Here is a 17,411-nt window from a genome sequence, read left to right on the forward strand (position 1 = left end):
GGAAATTGTGAATATAAATTTTGAATAATGTACAAAACATTAAGCGGAATTTTTTTTTAAATAAATAAAAACAGTGCACAGTTAATTTATCTAGTATAACATTTATGTACTTTTGTTTTCTTATAAAAGGCCAGAAATGTAACACGTTTTTCGCCAGGTGTCTTTTTTATGGTATAATGTCATCACATTGTTGTTTTCCCTGCTACCAAAAAAAAACCCCAGGACGTTGCGAGGACGTCATGAGGACGTTCACAGGATGTGCAGCAGCCATTTGGGATTTTAGGGGACTAAAGGGAAACTCAAGGCCGTGTCTGAGGAAATGTATCATTCCTTGGCTGCATCAGTCCACATTAGAGATTCCATTTTATATTTTCTTCATGCATGAATGAATTGTAGCCTATATGTTCAAGTATATATTGAAGGGCATAGCTTTTATTGATGTATAAATGCTGAAAACAGACTCGTAATTTGATGACATCTTTGAATACAGAAGCTACACCTATTTTCTTTTTTTCCAAAAATGAAAATGATTAAATGTTTAAAAATAATTTTTCTAATGAATTAAAATGCATTATTTATACTATTAAAATAATATTACTAATAACGCTATCAATCTGCAATTTATTTATTCATTATACGTAATTATTTATTTATTTTTGCATTTTGCATTAAAATCCAATTTGGGTTTATATTTCAGTTTAATTTTGTATTTAATTTGTCTGAGTTGCAAGGTGTTAGGTTTGATGATAAAAGCCCAAGTATGGGAAAACTGGATTTATCAAGTGTTGTTTTATGGAAATGACAGAAAGGACGAAACCGGGACGTTCGGACGAATTTCCTCAAAAAGACCGTCAGCGAACTTTACAAAGCGGACCAAATGTGAACGGACCACATTAGTCAGCGAACGTCCTGGGACCTAAACAGACTTTCGCAACATCCGGGGGACTTCCCCTGTTTGTGTTGGTTTGCCGTCAGCCAATCGCTGCGCTGTTGATCGTGATTTCCAGTATCTATATATCTGCCCTTTTTGGAAGAAAAGAGAAACCGAGTAATCCTAGACAATTTAATGCAGATATTTTAATCTATTACCCTAGAAGGCAGCTATCGGGATTAGAAGATCCGGCATATTTCAAATCATCTCAGATGTATTAATAAAGTCACAAAGAACGGACACCTGGGCTGAAGTAAAGCCTTTTTGGAGGAGACGGCATAATTCAATTTAGGTAGGTGCTTACTATTATGTTAAAGTACAATAATACTGTTTAAATGTACGAGACTCACACCTTTAAGCTGTAACGTAACTTTACAAATAAACACAAACATAAAATGGCATTACAAAAGTTTTGCAATTATTCTGTACAATATTTTAATTTTTAGAATACATGTTTCTGTTTCTCAGCCAACCAAATGATTTTTGTAATGGATACTATTGTTGATTTTTGTAGTGCGATTGTTCATATTCATAGTGTTTTTGTTCGTTTCTTTTTTTTTTTTTTTTTTTTTTTGTATTAAAACCATTTAGGATCATTTTGAATCTCAAACATCATCCTAATTATTATTATAATGGTGTATGGAACCCACAACAATTTAAAACAAAAGCATACAAATGTCATTGTAATAAATTAATTGTCCTTTTTTTTTAATTTGTAGGTAAAATATCAGATTTCGATTATATTTTACCACTGAACTAGAAAATGGGAGGTTAACAGTTCAGTGGGGGTGCTGAAATAATGAATTGAACTATAAGAAAGTAATGAATGCTGTTGTACTAATTATTTTCTGCAATCCATGCGCATTCTTTTATCGAAGAGGAGACATAACTTTATATTCCAAATCATTTATTCGACAGATGCATATGATACAAACATCAGCTGCTGAGTTCATTCACACAAGAGAGTGTGTCCACACTCCAGCAGTTCTCAATATTTATCGCCGTCCCTCTTCAGTTCACACCCCCTCGCGTTATCTGACTCCATTCCCATTCGGTGTTGTATCCTCTTTTCAAGAAAGCTGACCTCCTCATTCCATCTGTGACCTATAGAACCTGAAGAGAGACATACATGACCCCTGACCCTCTCAACTCCCAAGCATGCAACTTGCTTATCACTGCCTAAACTTTATCTATCACTGTTATTATTATAGTAATGACAACTACCGAATATGATACTTACAAAGTAATGTCTTTTATGAAGAATAGTCTATAGAACAGAAAGAAAGTTGTTTTGTTTTTTTGTTTAGTTTTTTCCAATTCCAATTTAGCATTTCCAATCAGTGTAGGCCTGTTACATTCTTCTTATTTTAGGCCTATTATTATTATTATTAGTTTTGTTAGTTAAATACATAACATTTTTGCCCAGCAATAAAATCATAGTGCATCATTGCATGATTGATAACTCAAATGTTCTTTATTTTCTTTATTATTACAGAAATATGTAATGTGTTGGGCTGATTGTTTCCATTTATGATAAGGAACCTTGCACATGAAAGTATCAATTCTGCTTATAAAGCCGCGATGTGTTACAGCAAGTCAGGAATAAGTTTTGAAGACCCTGGGTGTTTTCCAGGTCATTAGCCTAAGTTTATCGTGGCTCTATTGGTTTCATTGTTTCTACTATGCACTTAAGCTAACAATACTTTTGGAAAACGCAGCCCAGAGCCGTATAAAAATAAGGGGATTTTAACAATTATAGGCTTTTATAGGAATGTGGAAGTAAGTCATGTCAAGCCCATTCATTTCAGTGCTCCTCAAGCAGAAAATTGGGGAAATTACAGCATTTCGACATTTTAATGCATTAGTTTACCTCTCGGAAATCTGAGAATATGAAATATGAGAAATATGAGAAACATCTCATAAACAGACGCTAAGTATCATATTTTTACGTTTTTTGCCTTTTTGCAATTTCTCTCCTTATTAGAGATTGAATGAGTTTCAGTGAAGTTTCAGCATGCTTTTTAAAAATTTGCATCAAAAATTGAACGTTTTATAATGTCTTAAAGCAAAACATTAAATAAATAAATAAAACTCACAGCAAGGAGAGTAGAGAGAAATACATATATTAAACAGCCATACAGGCATGTACTGGTTAAACTATAGCATTAAATAGGAATGTTATTTTTCTGCTGACCAGACGCATCTAATTTGCCTCTTTGCACTGGAATTTAAAAACACTCTCTCTTTATTTTAACCCTAAATACTTTCCTAATTGTAATATAGATAATAAACATATTAAAACAATATTAATGCTGTCTGAATAAAATGCAATTGTAAAACATAGTCAGTGTTGTTAGGAATACACAAACAATACACATCATTTGTTATTAATCACTAGAAATCACTAGTGAAATCCAGTTAGAACGGACCCCTTATACCTACGAGTGCTGTACAGCTGATAAATGTGATATAATTTCCCCCGCGTTTATCAGCCATTTTAAAGATATGTTCGGAGCCGCTCTCAGTTCACGATGAACAACCTATGACAAGGTTCCTCAGACATCCATGAGTTTACCTTACGTTTCCGAATCATAGCAGCCACCAGCAGATGGAATCAGGTCTAGTGGCATATCGTAAAGGTCTCAAACCTCAAAGAGAGCCCTGATGCACCCACCTCTGTTAACATCCCCCCTGTCTATCACTCCTTCTCTGATGTGTTCAGCAAGAAACAAGCCAACCAGTTACCACTGCATCGGCCCTAGGATTGTAGTATCAACCTGCTGCCAGATGAAAGGTCTATCCCCTCTCCCGTCCTGAGCACGAAGCCATGGAGGAATAACATCCAAGAAGCTCACCATCAGGGGTTCATCAGATCGTACACGTCACCAGCCGCATCTACTTTCTTCTTTGTATCCAAGAAGGATAGTGGCCTCTGAACCTGTATAGATTATCGGGCGCTGAATGATGCAACGGTCAAGTTTGCCTACCCACTTCCACTCATACCGTCAGCCTTAGAAGAAGTCCATGAAGCCAGTGTGTTCTCCAAACTCGACCTCCACAGTGCTTACAACCTTATCCATATTCGTGAAGGAGACGAGTGGAAGACTGCCTTCATCACCCCTGCGGCCACTATGAGCATCAGGTGATGCCCTATGGACTTGCCAACAGTCCGTCTATGTTCCAAAATTTCATGAATGAAATCTTACGTGACTACCTCCACTGGTTTGCCATTATCTACATAGACAACATTCAGATTTATTCCCACAACATTGAAGAACACCAAGTCCATGTCTGTTAAGTCCTACAGCGTCTCCGGAAACATCAGCTCTATCTTAAGTCCAAAAAAGTTTGAGTTCCACCAATCCACCGTCTCCTTCCTCGGGTATGTGATCTCTGCTGAGGGAGTTCACATGGAGCCAACCAAGGTGGATGCCGTAGCCAACTGGGTAGAGCCGAGGACAGTGAAAGAGCTCCAACGCTTCCTCGGCTTTGCAAACTTTTACCGCCGCTTCATCAAAAACTATAGTCTTCATTCTGCCCCTCTAACTTCTCTGCTGAAAGGTGGACAGCGAGTATTGCACTGGACGTCCGTAGCCCAACAGGCCTTCAACCATCTTAAGCAGCTTTTCAACACAGCTCCCATCCTCAGACACCCAGATCTGTCAAGACCCTTCATAGTAGAAGTAGATGTGGCAGACCTAGGAGTAGGCCCATCCTTTTCACAATGGTCTGGTGAACCCCAGACTGAAAATAACTAGGAAAAGAGAGAATATGGTTTCCATCTTGGTCTATATGATAAATATATATCAGAATATATATCTCATGAAAGTGTGCATAGTACGATTTTATGTTTCTATTTGGCATAATATTTATTGACCTTTGCGTGCAAAAGACTGACAAATTCATGTTTAATGGCATGGCTGTTTCAGTCGATGGGACACACGGGCCTATAATTTACTGCAGACGTGTTAGCGGGGCAAATTTTAGGTCAGTCTGTCATGGTACAGTAACTGTACAACTGGATATGCAGGCTCCATATCCCCAGTACCGCGAGATATAACCGCCATCCTCGCATCACTAAACCTGAAGACCTTGATTAGCTGGTTCGGTGTGTTTGATTAGGGTTAGCGATAAACTCTGCAGAGACACCAGCCCTCCGGGGTTAACATTCCCCACTCCTGATATAATGTGATTAAACATTAAAGTAAGTGTATCAGCAATCATAATTCAAACATGACATTTCGTAGATATTTGGTAACACTTTCTATGAAGCCCGTTTTTATAATATATTGGGTTAAGGCATTATAATGAATGCATAATGCAATGTAAATAACTTTATAATATGTTGTATCATCTCACAAATATTCATTAGAAAACATTTTATGTGTTATAATATTTAATTATTTGTGGTTATAGCTTTAAGAGTATGATCATTTATAACACACAATGAGAACAATTCATCCACTTAAGTTGCAATTTATTATATTTCTCATATATTTCTCATAATTAATTATATTTCTGCATTAACTATAAGTCTTGTATCTTGCCATTTTACTTTACTTAAAGAAGACAAAAAGCGTTTTAAGTAATATAATAAGAATAGTTTTTCTCTCTCAAACTGCCATAAGATCCAATATCATGTTAGAAGAATGTAGGTTATGACACATTTACTTAGAACATTTTAAAAATATTAGTTTAATTATATGGATGGTACCTTTTAGATGTAACTCTGAATGAATCAATTTTCAATTAAGTGAATCAATGATTTAGCAACCCATTGACAAGTCATTTTATTTTTTTAACAAATCAAATATTTTAATCAATTACTAATGATGCACTCATTTACGCTAATGGTGATTTTTCGACCAAATTTTTGACTTGTTTGTAAAAACATTTAAAACATTATGCATTTTAAATATTGTGGTGTAAATACATTTTAAGTTCCGAGCAAACTTTTTTGACCTCTTGTTAGTTTGCAGATATGTGTACAGTCTTGCAAAATGGACAGACCAAAGCGAAATGGTGGTGCTGAAAAGCTCAGGAAAAGTAGCTTAAAAATGTGAAATTCAGAAATGTACACAGCAATAAAGATACCAGTACTGTAATCAGTGTGTATAAAAATCATAATTTATTAACTTATTCTCTGCCTTCCTGCCTTCAAATTCACAAACTCAAATGCATCCATACTCTAAGAAATAAAGGTACAAAAGCTGTCACTGGGTTGGTATCATTTTAAAAGGTACATGTTTGTACCTTAATGGTCCATTTTGGTACATTAAAAGCTGTGTAGTATCTGAGACTTGTGTTACCAAGGAAGTTGTGATCACACGTCACTCAAGGTGCGGTTATGAGTATATCAGATGAAAAATTCCCCATCTTAGTTTAGCACCAATCAAAGACTGATAATTTAGCACTGAGAGAGCTGGTCAACTGATTTATCTGAAAGATTGGTGGTTTAGCTAGCTAGTGGAGCCTCGGATTATCAACACAAAGAAGACATAATTGTAATAAGATTAATGAAATATATTAACCATAGTTATGCAAGTAAATACAACAACTAGTGATGATACCAGTAAATGAATATGAATAAATAGATGATAATAGACAAGAAAATATGATGGAAGAAACCATATAAATTGTAGAGGCAAATAACGGAGTTAACACAGAATGATAGAATGCAATGCTCTTCAGCTGAATGCTGCAATGAAAGAGATTTCTATTGTAAAGTTGCTTAAGTGAAACCACTTAATGGCTCTGGTTGAATTAATGATAAATAACTGCTTAAGATAGCTATTATTTGTAATGCTGACCCCAAGTGCATGGTATTTTATGTCTTTAAGACATTTGGTAAGTTTATAATTATGGTCCACCAGCGGGTGATCAGTCTGGCAGCAGACACGTCTTCCACTGGCGATGCCGATTGTGTGCAGTGGGGAGGGCACAGAGTTGTGGTCCTGTAGCCATTGATGCACTGACCTGGAGGACACTGAACTTCTGTTGTGCCACAGGGTGTCCTTAGAGCATGGACCGGGCAGATGGGTCTTTGCAGGGGTTCTTTGCATCCGGGCTGCATCGTTGAGGAGCTGCAAGAGTCAGATGGGGTCCGTCACTGCTGGGACCATTGCGACTAAAGGGCAGCCGAATGCAATTAAGAAGGTTTAGTCAGAAGCTAAGTTGAACCGTAGCAGTCTTTAAGTCTCTTTCCTCGTCAGGCCAGAAACTGAGACGTATTTGTTGCTATCCTTTTTCTTGCAGTACTCAGAACCTTGTGGTTGCCTTGACCTACTTCCTAATTGTGTTTGAGAAACTTTATATTTCCTGCTCAAATATAACTGATTATGTTGTAGCTAATGGACAAGTACGTTGCTACCTCTTTGCATTTATAGACTATGGCCTTACTACACTCCTGAAGCAATCCTTGAGGGTATTTGGAACTAATTCTTCATGCTCATCAAACATCCAAGTTCAGTACATCATCAACAGCCCTCCTAATTCTACTCATCTACAGATAGTGCTGGTTTTCTTAATTTAATCAACATGCAGTAGACTGTGCAGAACATTTCAACTCTCACACTTATGGTGAACTTGTTGAATTAAATCAACTAGTGCAAAGTAACCAGAACAGTTACAATAATATGTCAATAGGCCTGCTTCCATGAACGTTCTTGTCACCAGTAAATGGCCTTCAACAGAAATTGTACTTTATCTGAGGATGAAGTGAATCTCTTGAGGTTTGTGTCCATTTAGGGTCTCCAAACATAGGTATGAATGGATTTAGATTGAAGATTTATGCCCTTTCTTTCTTTGTTTTGGCCTCTGCTATTGCATTCAGAGGTCTAGAGGAATGTTCAGGGCAGTCATTTCCTAAACCTCAGGATTTGGTGAGATAGTGAGGGTCAACCCCATTGTCCAATGAGAAGTCTCCTCTTAGGTGGATGTGTGTGCAGAAGGTCTCTCTTCCTGCCCTACTAGAAGTGTCTGGCAGTTGTCTTGGCATCTTATCTGATGGTTCTGAACATTTGTGTTCCTCCACCATCATCCATCTCCCTCCACAACTACAGTTAGAGAGGGGCCCAGTCATAAACTGGCCTTTGGAATGACAAACTAGCAATTTGACTTTTGTTCACTACACTGCTTCAGTGCAGTATGTGAAAAAGTGGTATTCTTTATAAAGTAAGTGTTCTTTTTAAATAAAAACACATACCTCTTTGCTGTCAGAATGCATTAATTTGTGTGTAGGCTTTACACATCACGTCAGGCAAGAAAACAAAGAAAGAAGGATTTATAAAAATAAAATATACTGTACCTCATACATTAAATACTAGAGCAGAGAAAAACCTACATGAGACACTACTTAATAATTAACAAGTTTTAACATAAAAAAATAAATAAATCTGTGAGAACATGTTCCAACAAATAAGCACTTCAAAAATAGTTGAAATTTATCAGGACTTAATCCAAATTGCAAACTAAATCTAACCCTCGTAGAATTTGGACCAATCAGACACAATTTTTTTGTATTACTATAACTTTAATGCCCCAAAAATGCACATCTGAAAGACAGAACAGGCCTCTGGTTCACCTAGAAACCAACTGATAACACTTGCCTAAAGGAATGTGAACAAGGAAACTGTAACTGCACTCCCCTTTTGGAAAGACAATGGACCTTTTGTTCAATTACTTCACAGGAAAACCTTTCTTTGAATATTCACACCTATGTCATTGGACATATTTTTATTGGTCTTGTATATTGTTTTTGGTATTGTATACTGTTTTATGCATGTTTAATTAATATCACCTCATAATATCAACACATTTTGTGTTTGGTATCTGTGAATTCATAAATCACGTGATCTAATTGAGAGTGTATAGTACATGTTAATACCTATGCAACATCTTAGGGTTTAAAGTATCTTCACTTATTGTATATCAACCTCCAATCCAGTGCATATTGCCATGCTTGACAACAAAGAGTCATAAACTTAAAAAAAATGTGATTGGTGTTTTCACATGTTATAGACAGCCTATCAGTAATCACTCTTGAAGGCTTGTATGAACTTGAATAGTTTTCAGACCATTCTTTTTTAATCCTCCAATCAAAGGCAAATGATGACAAAATGGAAAACGTCTCCTTGGCTCTGTTTGTGCATCCATGGCAATACTTAAGTATGGTTACGTTTTGCGAAAATCTATATCACCGCTTTCAAAACCTCACCGTCCAAACTGCAGGAGACGTCTGTTCCTCCTAGTAATAAGCTCTTTATTACACAGATATCACAAACTAGTCTGTATATTCAGTAGGTTTTTCAGAGGCATAGGTTAGTGCATGTATAACATACAACAATGCAACAATAATAAAACTATGCATTGACCAGAAATGTACTCAAAATACATATAATCGTACATGCACTTATTTGAACTGTTGTTTGAACTGTAATCTGTGTTGGCAGTATTTGTACACAACCACCCTATCATGATAAAAATCCACCCAGTTCTCCTTTTATTTTTTTTACCTTTCTAAAATTGAGCCATCTGATCATATGAGAGCGCCATCAGTTCAAGATGCAGACACAGGCATGACTCCTAAATGATTGAGGTTTTTTGTTGTTAAATGTAATACAAAAACTTAGCAGTAGTCATTTACACCCGAAGACGCAGAGGATTAACTTAAATTTGCATTTGGTTCTGAAGGGAATGCACCCTTTATCAATCAATCATTTTTTCAATCAATCATTTTTATTTATATAGCGCTTTTAACAACACAGGTTGCATCAAAGCACGAAAGTCTTTATCGACCTAAATGCGTTTATGTTTGCGCAAATCGTTCATGATCATTAAAGATTTTAATAAATCTTTGCAAAATATTGCCTAATAATGTAAAAGTTAGCAAGTTTCACTATGAATACGGCTAAATAAACATCCTCTGAAAGCGCCTCAGAAAATAATGGCGGGGTCAGCAGAGCTAAAGATTTAAAGAGGAAGTACGCAGAACAGACTGTTTTGAAAATAACAGTTTTTGATAGGGTAAAATGTACATAACATTAAAAAATTAGAGAGAGACCTCTAGAGACCTTAAAGAATCATATCAGCTTGTGGAAAAATTTGTGTTATTGTGTACAACTTTCATTTGTAATGTAATATTTGACCAGTAGTATCTATACTGCTCACTCAAGTAATAGATACTGTATTAACAATAAAGTACAGGTTAAATTAGAAGCTTAAGAATGGCAGTGTTAAGAAGGTGTTGGGAAAAACATTCCTGTAAAAGACTATATCTGTAATCAGGCCTTTTATGTATTTAAAACAGGGTTCAGGAGTCGCTGTTCTTCTAAACTCTAGTGCTATGGACTTAAGAAAGGTGATTGTCTTGTTATGGATGTTGCTGTCCTCCATCTCCACCGGAATCAGACTAGAAGAAAACGGTTACGTTGACATAGTAATCGCAATTGGTTCGAAAGTTCCACAGGATGACAGACTTATTGATAAAATCAAGGTAAATGTTTCATTTTATTTTGTCTATTTAGTAAACTATTTTGTGCTGTAGGCTAATGGTTGAGTTGCTTTAGCAGATTTTGCTGAATCTGTTTAAATAATTGAATACACGACAGAAATGTACAGTAGAGTGAATTTTTTTGCTATTTTGACTTCTGCAATTTATTTCAATATCTGTCCAGCACACCAGGTCAGGGGTGGCGAACTCCGGTCCTGGAAAGCCGCAGAGTTCAGAGTTCCCATCCCAGTTAAAACTCACCTGTCTGTAGCTTCCAAGTAACCGTTCATTTGATTAGGGTTGAAGCAAAACTCTGCGAGGCAACGGCTCTCCAGGACCCCTGCACTATGCTAATAAATACTTTATTATGTCAGATTTATGTCCTTAACATTAACACTCATTTCTCATAATGGCATACATTTGTCCTTATCATTAGACTTATGAAGTCAAATTAAATGAAAGCACAATTACTTACTAATAAATACACTAATTCAGTGTTTTTTTCTCCCAAATCATCATTTTATCTCTTCACTTTTGTTGTGACAGGAGATGGTCACTGAAGGGTCAGTTTATCTTTATGAAGCATTGGATAAAAAGGTCTATTTCAAAGAAGCTACAATACTAGTCCCATCCTACTGGAGCAGTACAGACTTTTTGAAAGCAAGAACAGAGTCCTTTGAAAAGGTACTGAGCAATTATGGCATTTAATTGTGAAAAATATGAATCCACATATATCGGTGCTGACACAATTTCTACGTCAAACCCAGGCCAATATAAGAATTGATAATTCAGCTCGTGGTGATGGACCATACACTAAACAGTACGATAAATGTGGAGCTGAGGGTCAGTACATTCTTTTCACCCCGGAATACTTCTTGAATGACATAGCCATCCAGCATTACGGACCAAGAGGTATTTTTTTACTTCCTTAATGAGATCAATTCTATTAATCCGGTAGGATGATTATTTTATTAGAAGTTTCTATTTGTTTCAGGAAAAGTTTTATTGCATGAATGGGCTCATCTGAGATGGGGTGTGTATGATGAATACGGCCAAGAAAAGCTATTCTACTATTCTAATCATCACATTGAAGCTACAAGGTAACTCTTAATAAAAGAAAATATCATTGAATTGTCCATTGAAATTAGAAGTGTTGATTTCTAGCTTATCTTCAGGTGTAACAAAAGCATTGAGGGCCAGTATTATGAGGTCACTGCTGGACGATTTCTTCAGCCGTGCCGTATAGATCAAAAAACCTCACTACCTACAGAGAAGTGCATGTTTTTCCAAACATAAATCAGACCACAGACATCTCTTTAATGTTCCTGCCAGGTCTCAGTTCTGTAAGTACGGAGTTTATATGTTTACAAACATTCCACAGTATTATTCTAGTAACTGGTAAATTAATTTATGATGTAGAACAAAGAGATCACAGACTGTTTTCTTCTATATGCAACTTACTGTAAATGTTAATTCACACAGTTAATGTCTATACCGATTACATTTCCTATAAGCCGCTTGAAGTTTGAGTTGTCTTTGCTTTGAGATCATTTTTAATTCAGTGCTTTGAGGATACCAATAAAAATAATGAAGTTTTTATTATTGTTTAATCCTCGCTGCCCAGGTCTCATAGAGCTATAATCTGTTCTTTAGAGTTAGGTGTGGTGACATCTGCAATTAATGAGCAACTCCACACTATAATTTTGTCATTAATCACTCACCCCCATGCCTTTCCAAACCACTAAAAGCTTTGTTCTTCCTCGCAACATAATTTAAGATATTTTGAATGAAAACCGGGAGGTTTGTGACTGTCCCATTGACTGCCAATCAACACTCACCACTATCAAAGTCCAGAAAATATGAAAGATTTCATCTGAGTGCTCCATCTAAAACAATATAAATACTAAAAGAATGACTTTATCAGCACTGAAGCGTGACTGTTGCTCCATTTTGGAGAGCATCTGGTACATTTTTCATACAAAAAGGATTCTTGTAACTTCATAATGTTACGGTTGAAGCATTGATGGCAGACAATGTCACTCATACTTTTCTGCTCCTTGACAGTCGTAATTCTTTGCCAGTAAATGGGACAGTCACAAGCATCTTGGTTTTCATTCAAAATATCTTAAATTGTGTTCTGAGGAACAACAAAGTTTTCATGGATTTGGGACAACATTTTAATTTTGGGGTGAAGTAACCCTTTAAGAAGTAAATTTTGTTTTCAGGTAAGCACATTTTGTCGTGAAAACGAGCACAACTATGAAGCGCCAAACATGCAGAATGAAAAATGTGGCAAAGCAACGTGGACTGTAATATTTGAGGATTCTGTGGATAAAGATGCACCGTTCTCTGAAACCACTGCAGTCCCCTCCACCACCACCGTCTTTTAAAGTTGTGCAGCGAATGCAACGGGTTGTTTGCCTCATCCTTGATGTCTCAGGAAGCATGAAAGTATGTAATAACAGACATTGAATTAATTAGAATGTAAATAACAATTACAATTACTAATTCTGCAACTGCATGAAACACTTTTTTCTGCTTATTTTCTAGGATTCTTCAAGAATTCTTCAACAGCAACAGGCTGCCGCACATTTCTGAAGAAAATTATTGAGGATCAAGCCAGGGTTGGAATTGTAATGTTTAGTACTGATGCTTCTACTCTGAGTCCCTTGACTACTATTGACAGTGACACCACAAGAGAGAGTCTTATCAAATTGTTGCCAAAAGTAGCAGATGGATGGACATACATGTGTAAAGCCCTTGATCTAAGCTTACAGGTACAGTATCAATTGTACTAGTATTCATCTTGTATGTATGTTATGTATTAAGTGTATAAAGCTTGGTTTATGCTAGTGATCTTTTTTCTTCAAATCTATCAGGTACTTCGAGCAGACGATGGAGATGCATTAGGAGATGAAATAATTTTTCTGACAGATGGTCAGGCAACAGACGACATTACTCTTTGTGTTCCATCCGCAATACAAAGCGGTGCCATTATAAGCACATTAGCTTTTAGCACAAGTGCAGCTCATGCGCTGATAGAAATGGCGAACAAAACTGGTAAGTGATATCACCACAATTAATAACTTGAAGAATATCATACAGCATCCAGTATATTTTCCAATGCAAACATTTTCATGATGAAAATAGGAGGAAAATATTTATATGCCAGTGATGATTTGACATCCAACCAGTTAATGGACGCATTTGCTTCGCTTACATTATCAACTGGAGATTACGCAAATGAACCAGTGCAGGTTTGTCAAAGTTTTGCTCATTGTCCGTGATATATTATTATTATAGTGTCATCAATAATATTAATATTTTAAGCATACTCATTTTCATTATTCTTTTAGCTAGAGAGTGCTGGAGCACGAACATCTGATTGGTTCAATGGGACAGTATCAGTGGATCAGACTGTTGGGAACAAAACCAGCTTTGTAATCATTTATGAAACCAGATTTCCTAGCATTTACATACAGTCACCAAGTGGATCAGTATACACTGAGATCAATATGAGTCATGATCGATCACTAAAAACAGTCACCTTAAATGTTCCTGGAACTGCAGAGGTGAGACATGGTTTCATGGTTTTTCAAGTTCAAATCATAAAACTACATAAATAAAGAAATAAATACTGTAACACAGTATGAAATTTCAACAAAATATGTTCAATAACAACTTAAGAATTAGGAGCTTATTAAAAAATAATTTAGCTATACTTTCTGCACTTAAATAATGCACTCAGAAAACTTTCATCTAACCGTTACCTTAACATTATTGCTTTTCTCATCTTGGTGTCTTGTAGCCTGGTGACTGGAAGTACAGTGTACAAACTACAGCAAATCAGGCTTTGACTATAACAGTAACAAGTCAAGCATCACGTGAAGAGGTTCCTCCTATAACTGTCAAAAGCCACGTGAACCAGATGTTCAATGACGGCTCTAAACCCATGATAGTGTTTGCTGAGGTTAGTCAAGATTACAGATCTATTATAAATGCTGATGTTTGGGCTACATTGGAGTCAGAAACTGGGTCAACGCATACATTACAACTCCTGGACAACGGAGCAGGTAAGTTGCACGTAATTCTTCCTACAATTGTGCACCCAACATATAAATTAATGTGAATGAATAAACAGTATTATACATTGCCAAATTGTGCCCAACTGGAATATTTACAGGAGCTGATGCTTCACAAGGCGATGGAGTCTATTCCAGATATTTTACACAGATTGTAAATGGAAGAAACTCCTTAAAAGTAAGAGTGAAGAGTCAAGATAACCAAACTAGATTTGCCGTCCGAGAAAATAGTGGTTCCCCTTACGTACCTGGATATGTGGTAAATGGTAAATCCTGAGTTTGCTTCAGAATGAAGCCAAAGCCAAATTACACGTAAAGCCATTTGTTTTTTTCCTGATTTTACTAAAAGTGATTCCTCTAATTTCAGGTGTAGTGCAGCTGAACCCTTCAAAGCCTGCAGTTTCTGAAGAAACACTTGAGGTTGGAAGCTTCACCAGAACAACCACCGGAGAGAGTTTTGAGGTTGTTCTTAAAAGCACAACTCCACCAAATTTCCCTCCGAACAGAATCACAGATCTGAGCGCTGAGATCCAGGAGGACACTGTGCTTCTCAGCTGGACAGCTCCTGGTGAGGACCTCGACCAAGGGACAGGTAAATCATACAATTACTATAATAGTTTAAAAATACTTTTTTTATTACTTCGCTGATTAAACAGAATATGTAACTTTATATCATTAAATCATGTATCTTTAATTGTCTTGCTTTTCACATTTATTTTCCTTTAAGCTAAATCCTATAAGATCAGGTGGAGCTTTGACCTTGATGTTCTCGAAACAACTTTAGCAATGGTCATGAAGTCAACACAACTGCCGTCTCACCTCAGGAGGCTGGATCAGTTGAACAACATTCATTCTATCTCAATATTAAAATCCAAAATGGCACCACACTCTTCTTTGCAGTTCAGTCAGATGATGAACAAAATGCAAAATCTGAAATCTCCAACATTGCTCAAGCTTCAAAGATCCTCCTTGCTCCAAAACCACAAGAAATATCAAACAATAATAAGACAGTTCTTGTTATTTTTCTGTTTGTGGTAACTATTGTCATATGCTTTGTTGTTGCTCTCTTCACATGGGCAGTGAAAAGAAGAAAAACTATTTACTAAAGCATCAGCTGATGCAAACATAGCATTAATCAACGCTTATTCCTGAACTGAATGTAACTATGCACATATGCAAAAACAAAACAAAAACAAAAAGCTTGGATCAAACTTGCATTGTGATGATTAAAGCACTGCTTGGTTAAATGTTAAATATATATTAGGGGAAAAATGCTATATGCTATGTAGAAGTTCCAAGAAAAAGAGGTTAAGATTAATTTTATAGCTTTTTTTAATTGCTGTGTTTTACCTTAAAAGAATATTTCACCAAAACATTTATATTAGACTCACCCCCAATCTATTCTAGTCCTAGATATATATTACTTTCTTTTGAGTTTTTTTTTTTTTTTAAATGTATCCTGGCTTTTCCAAGCTTGGTAATATTGGTGGAATAGTGGCTATTATTTTGAAGCTTAAAGCTGCAGTCCGTAAATTTGAAAACCTGGTATTGCAGTTCCTTTTGGAATTATATTTCATGTGTGCGTTCTATTGTGACTTGGCTCCAGTGCATATTAAAGTTTTTAGGTTAATGTGTGGCTGTCAGTCATTACACCTGTGTTGTGCCGATTTTCGACTCACTAAACCTACTAATACTAGGGGGTAGTAATTTGGCGGGCGTCAGAATTCAACACTACACCAGTGTGAATCCTGTACTTAGTAATCACAGATTCTAAACTGAATATGAATATGAAAATATGATCTAAAGAATTTTCACTGTATTCTATATTGTTATCTGAACAAGTAAGTCTGCCTTGCTTTGTTCTGACTGAGGAAAAAAATAATAAAGAGCTTATTACCAGGAGGAGTAGGAGTAATAAGTGAAAGAAGAGGTTCCCGCAGGTTGGAAGGCGATGCTGTGATATACTTTGATTTGGCAAACAATTAAAACAAGTCTTTAATCTTTTCCCAGAACTGAAACATACTTTATAAGGATGGCCATGGATGCATAAACTGCACCAAGGAGACGCCATCTTCCATTTTGTCATCAGCTGTCTTTGACGGGAGGATTAAAAAAAGAATGGTCTGAAAATGTCTGAAGTTTACGTGAACCTTCAAAAGCGATTACTAATAGGCTGTCTATAACCTGTAAAAACACCCCCACTCACATTTAGAGAAGAAAAAAATTACCCACTGTCTTTAAAGATGCCACATAGAAACTACTTTCTACTTCGAGGACCTTGGTAGAAATGTAGTGGACTGAAAAGTATGATATTTGGGTTTTAAATGTAGTGAAGCTATAGTGAAGTTTCCCCAAAAAAATAAAACCCAAGTAAAGTACAGATACTCAAAATGCAAAAAAAAGTAAATGTACTTGACTACTGTCTGCCTCTGGCCAGAAGAACATTTTAAACTGGAATATAATTTAATTCCATCCCATTTAATATTATCCTTTCTGGATTTCAATCCGCAACCAAAAGAATTTTTTAACATGTATTATTCCAGCTGCTATGAGAATGGGCTACAATTAAACAATGCACCACCTGCAGGATCCTCACAGGTGAGTAAAGCAAGCAAGAACGTAATGATGCAGTACCATGCTCGATTTCCCACAAAAACCACTCAAAGTAGAAAACATTATTAAGCTAATCGTTGTGAATCGAGTTAAAGGCGATAGTTTTGAATGCTGGCAGGTTATGTACTTTCTCAAATATTGATTTTGGATCATTTTTTTAAATAAAAATGTTATGGAATCGCTGTTTACTCTCACCAGGTTTTCTTATTTGGACATATCTACCCTGCAGGAATGGATTCTGTCCCCTTGGTAAGTGCAGAAGGTTTGTTTATATAGTCCTCAGCCTAAACAGCTC

General features: G+C 36.2%; 1 protein-coding gene across 1 annotated transcript; it reads left to right on the plus strand.

Moving 5' to 3' along the window:
* Positions 1-720: 720 nt before the first annotated feature.
* LOC122358973 (calcium-activated chloride channel regulator 3A-1-like) lies at positions 721-16,133 on the plus strand. The gene is given in 19 exon segments (XM_043258993.1): positions 721-1,223; positions 10,239-10,424; positions 10,968-11,105; positions 11,189-11,333; positions 11,416-11,521; positions 11,597-11,697; positions 11,700-11,764; positions 12,647-12,762; positions 12,764-12,872; positions 12,972-13,011; positions 13,014-13,198; positions 13,301-13,481; positions 13,572-13,678; positions 13,778-13,993; positions 14,230-14,494; positions 14,605-14,769; positions 14,871-15,095; positions 15,231-15,269; positions 15,272-16,133. Coding segments are annotated over 18 exon segments (2,691 nt in total). The 5' UTR covers positions 721-1,223; positions 10,239-10,274; the 3' UTR covers positions 15,610-16,133.
* Positions 16,134-17,411: the final 1,278 nt, after the last annotated feature.

Source organism: Puntigrus tetrazona, chromosome 15, assembly GCF_018831695.1.
Source record: "Puntigrus tetrazona isolate hp1 chromosome 15, ASM1883169v1, whole genome shotgun sequence".
Taxonomy (NCBI): domain Eukaryota; kingdom Metazoa; phylum Chordata; class Actinopteri; order Cypriniformes; family Cyprinidae; genus Puntigrus; species Puntigrus tetrazona.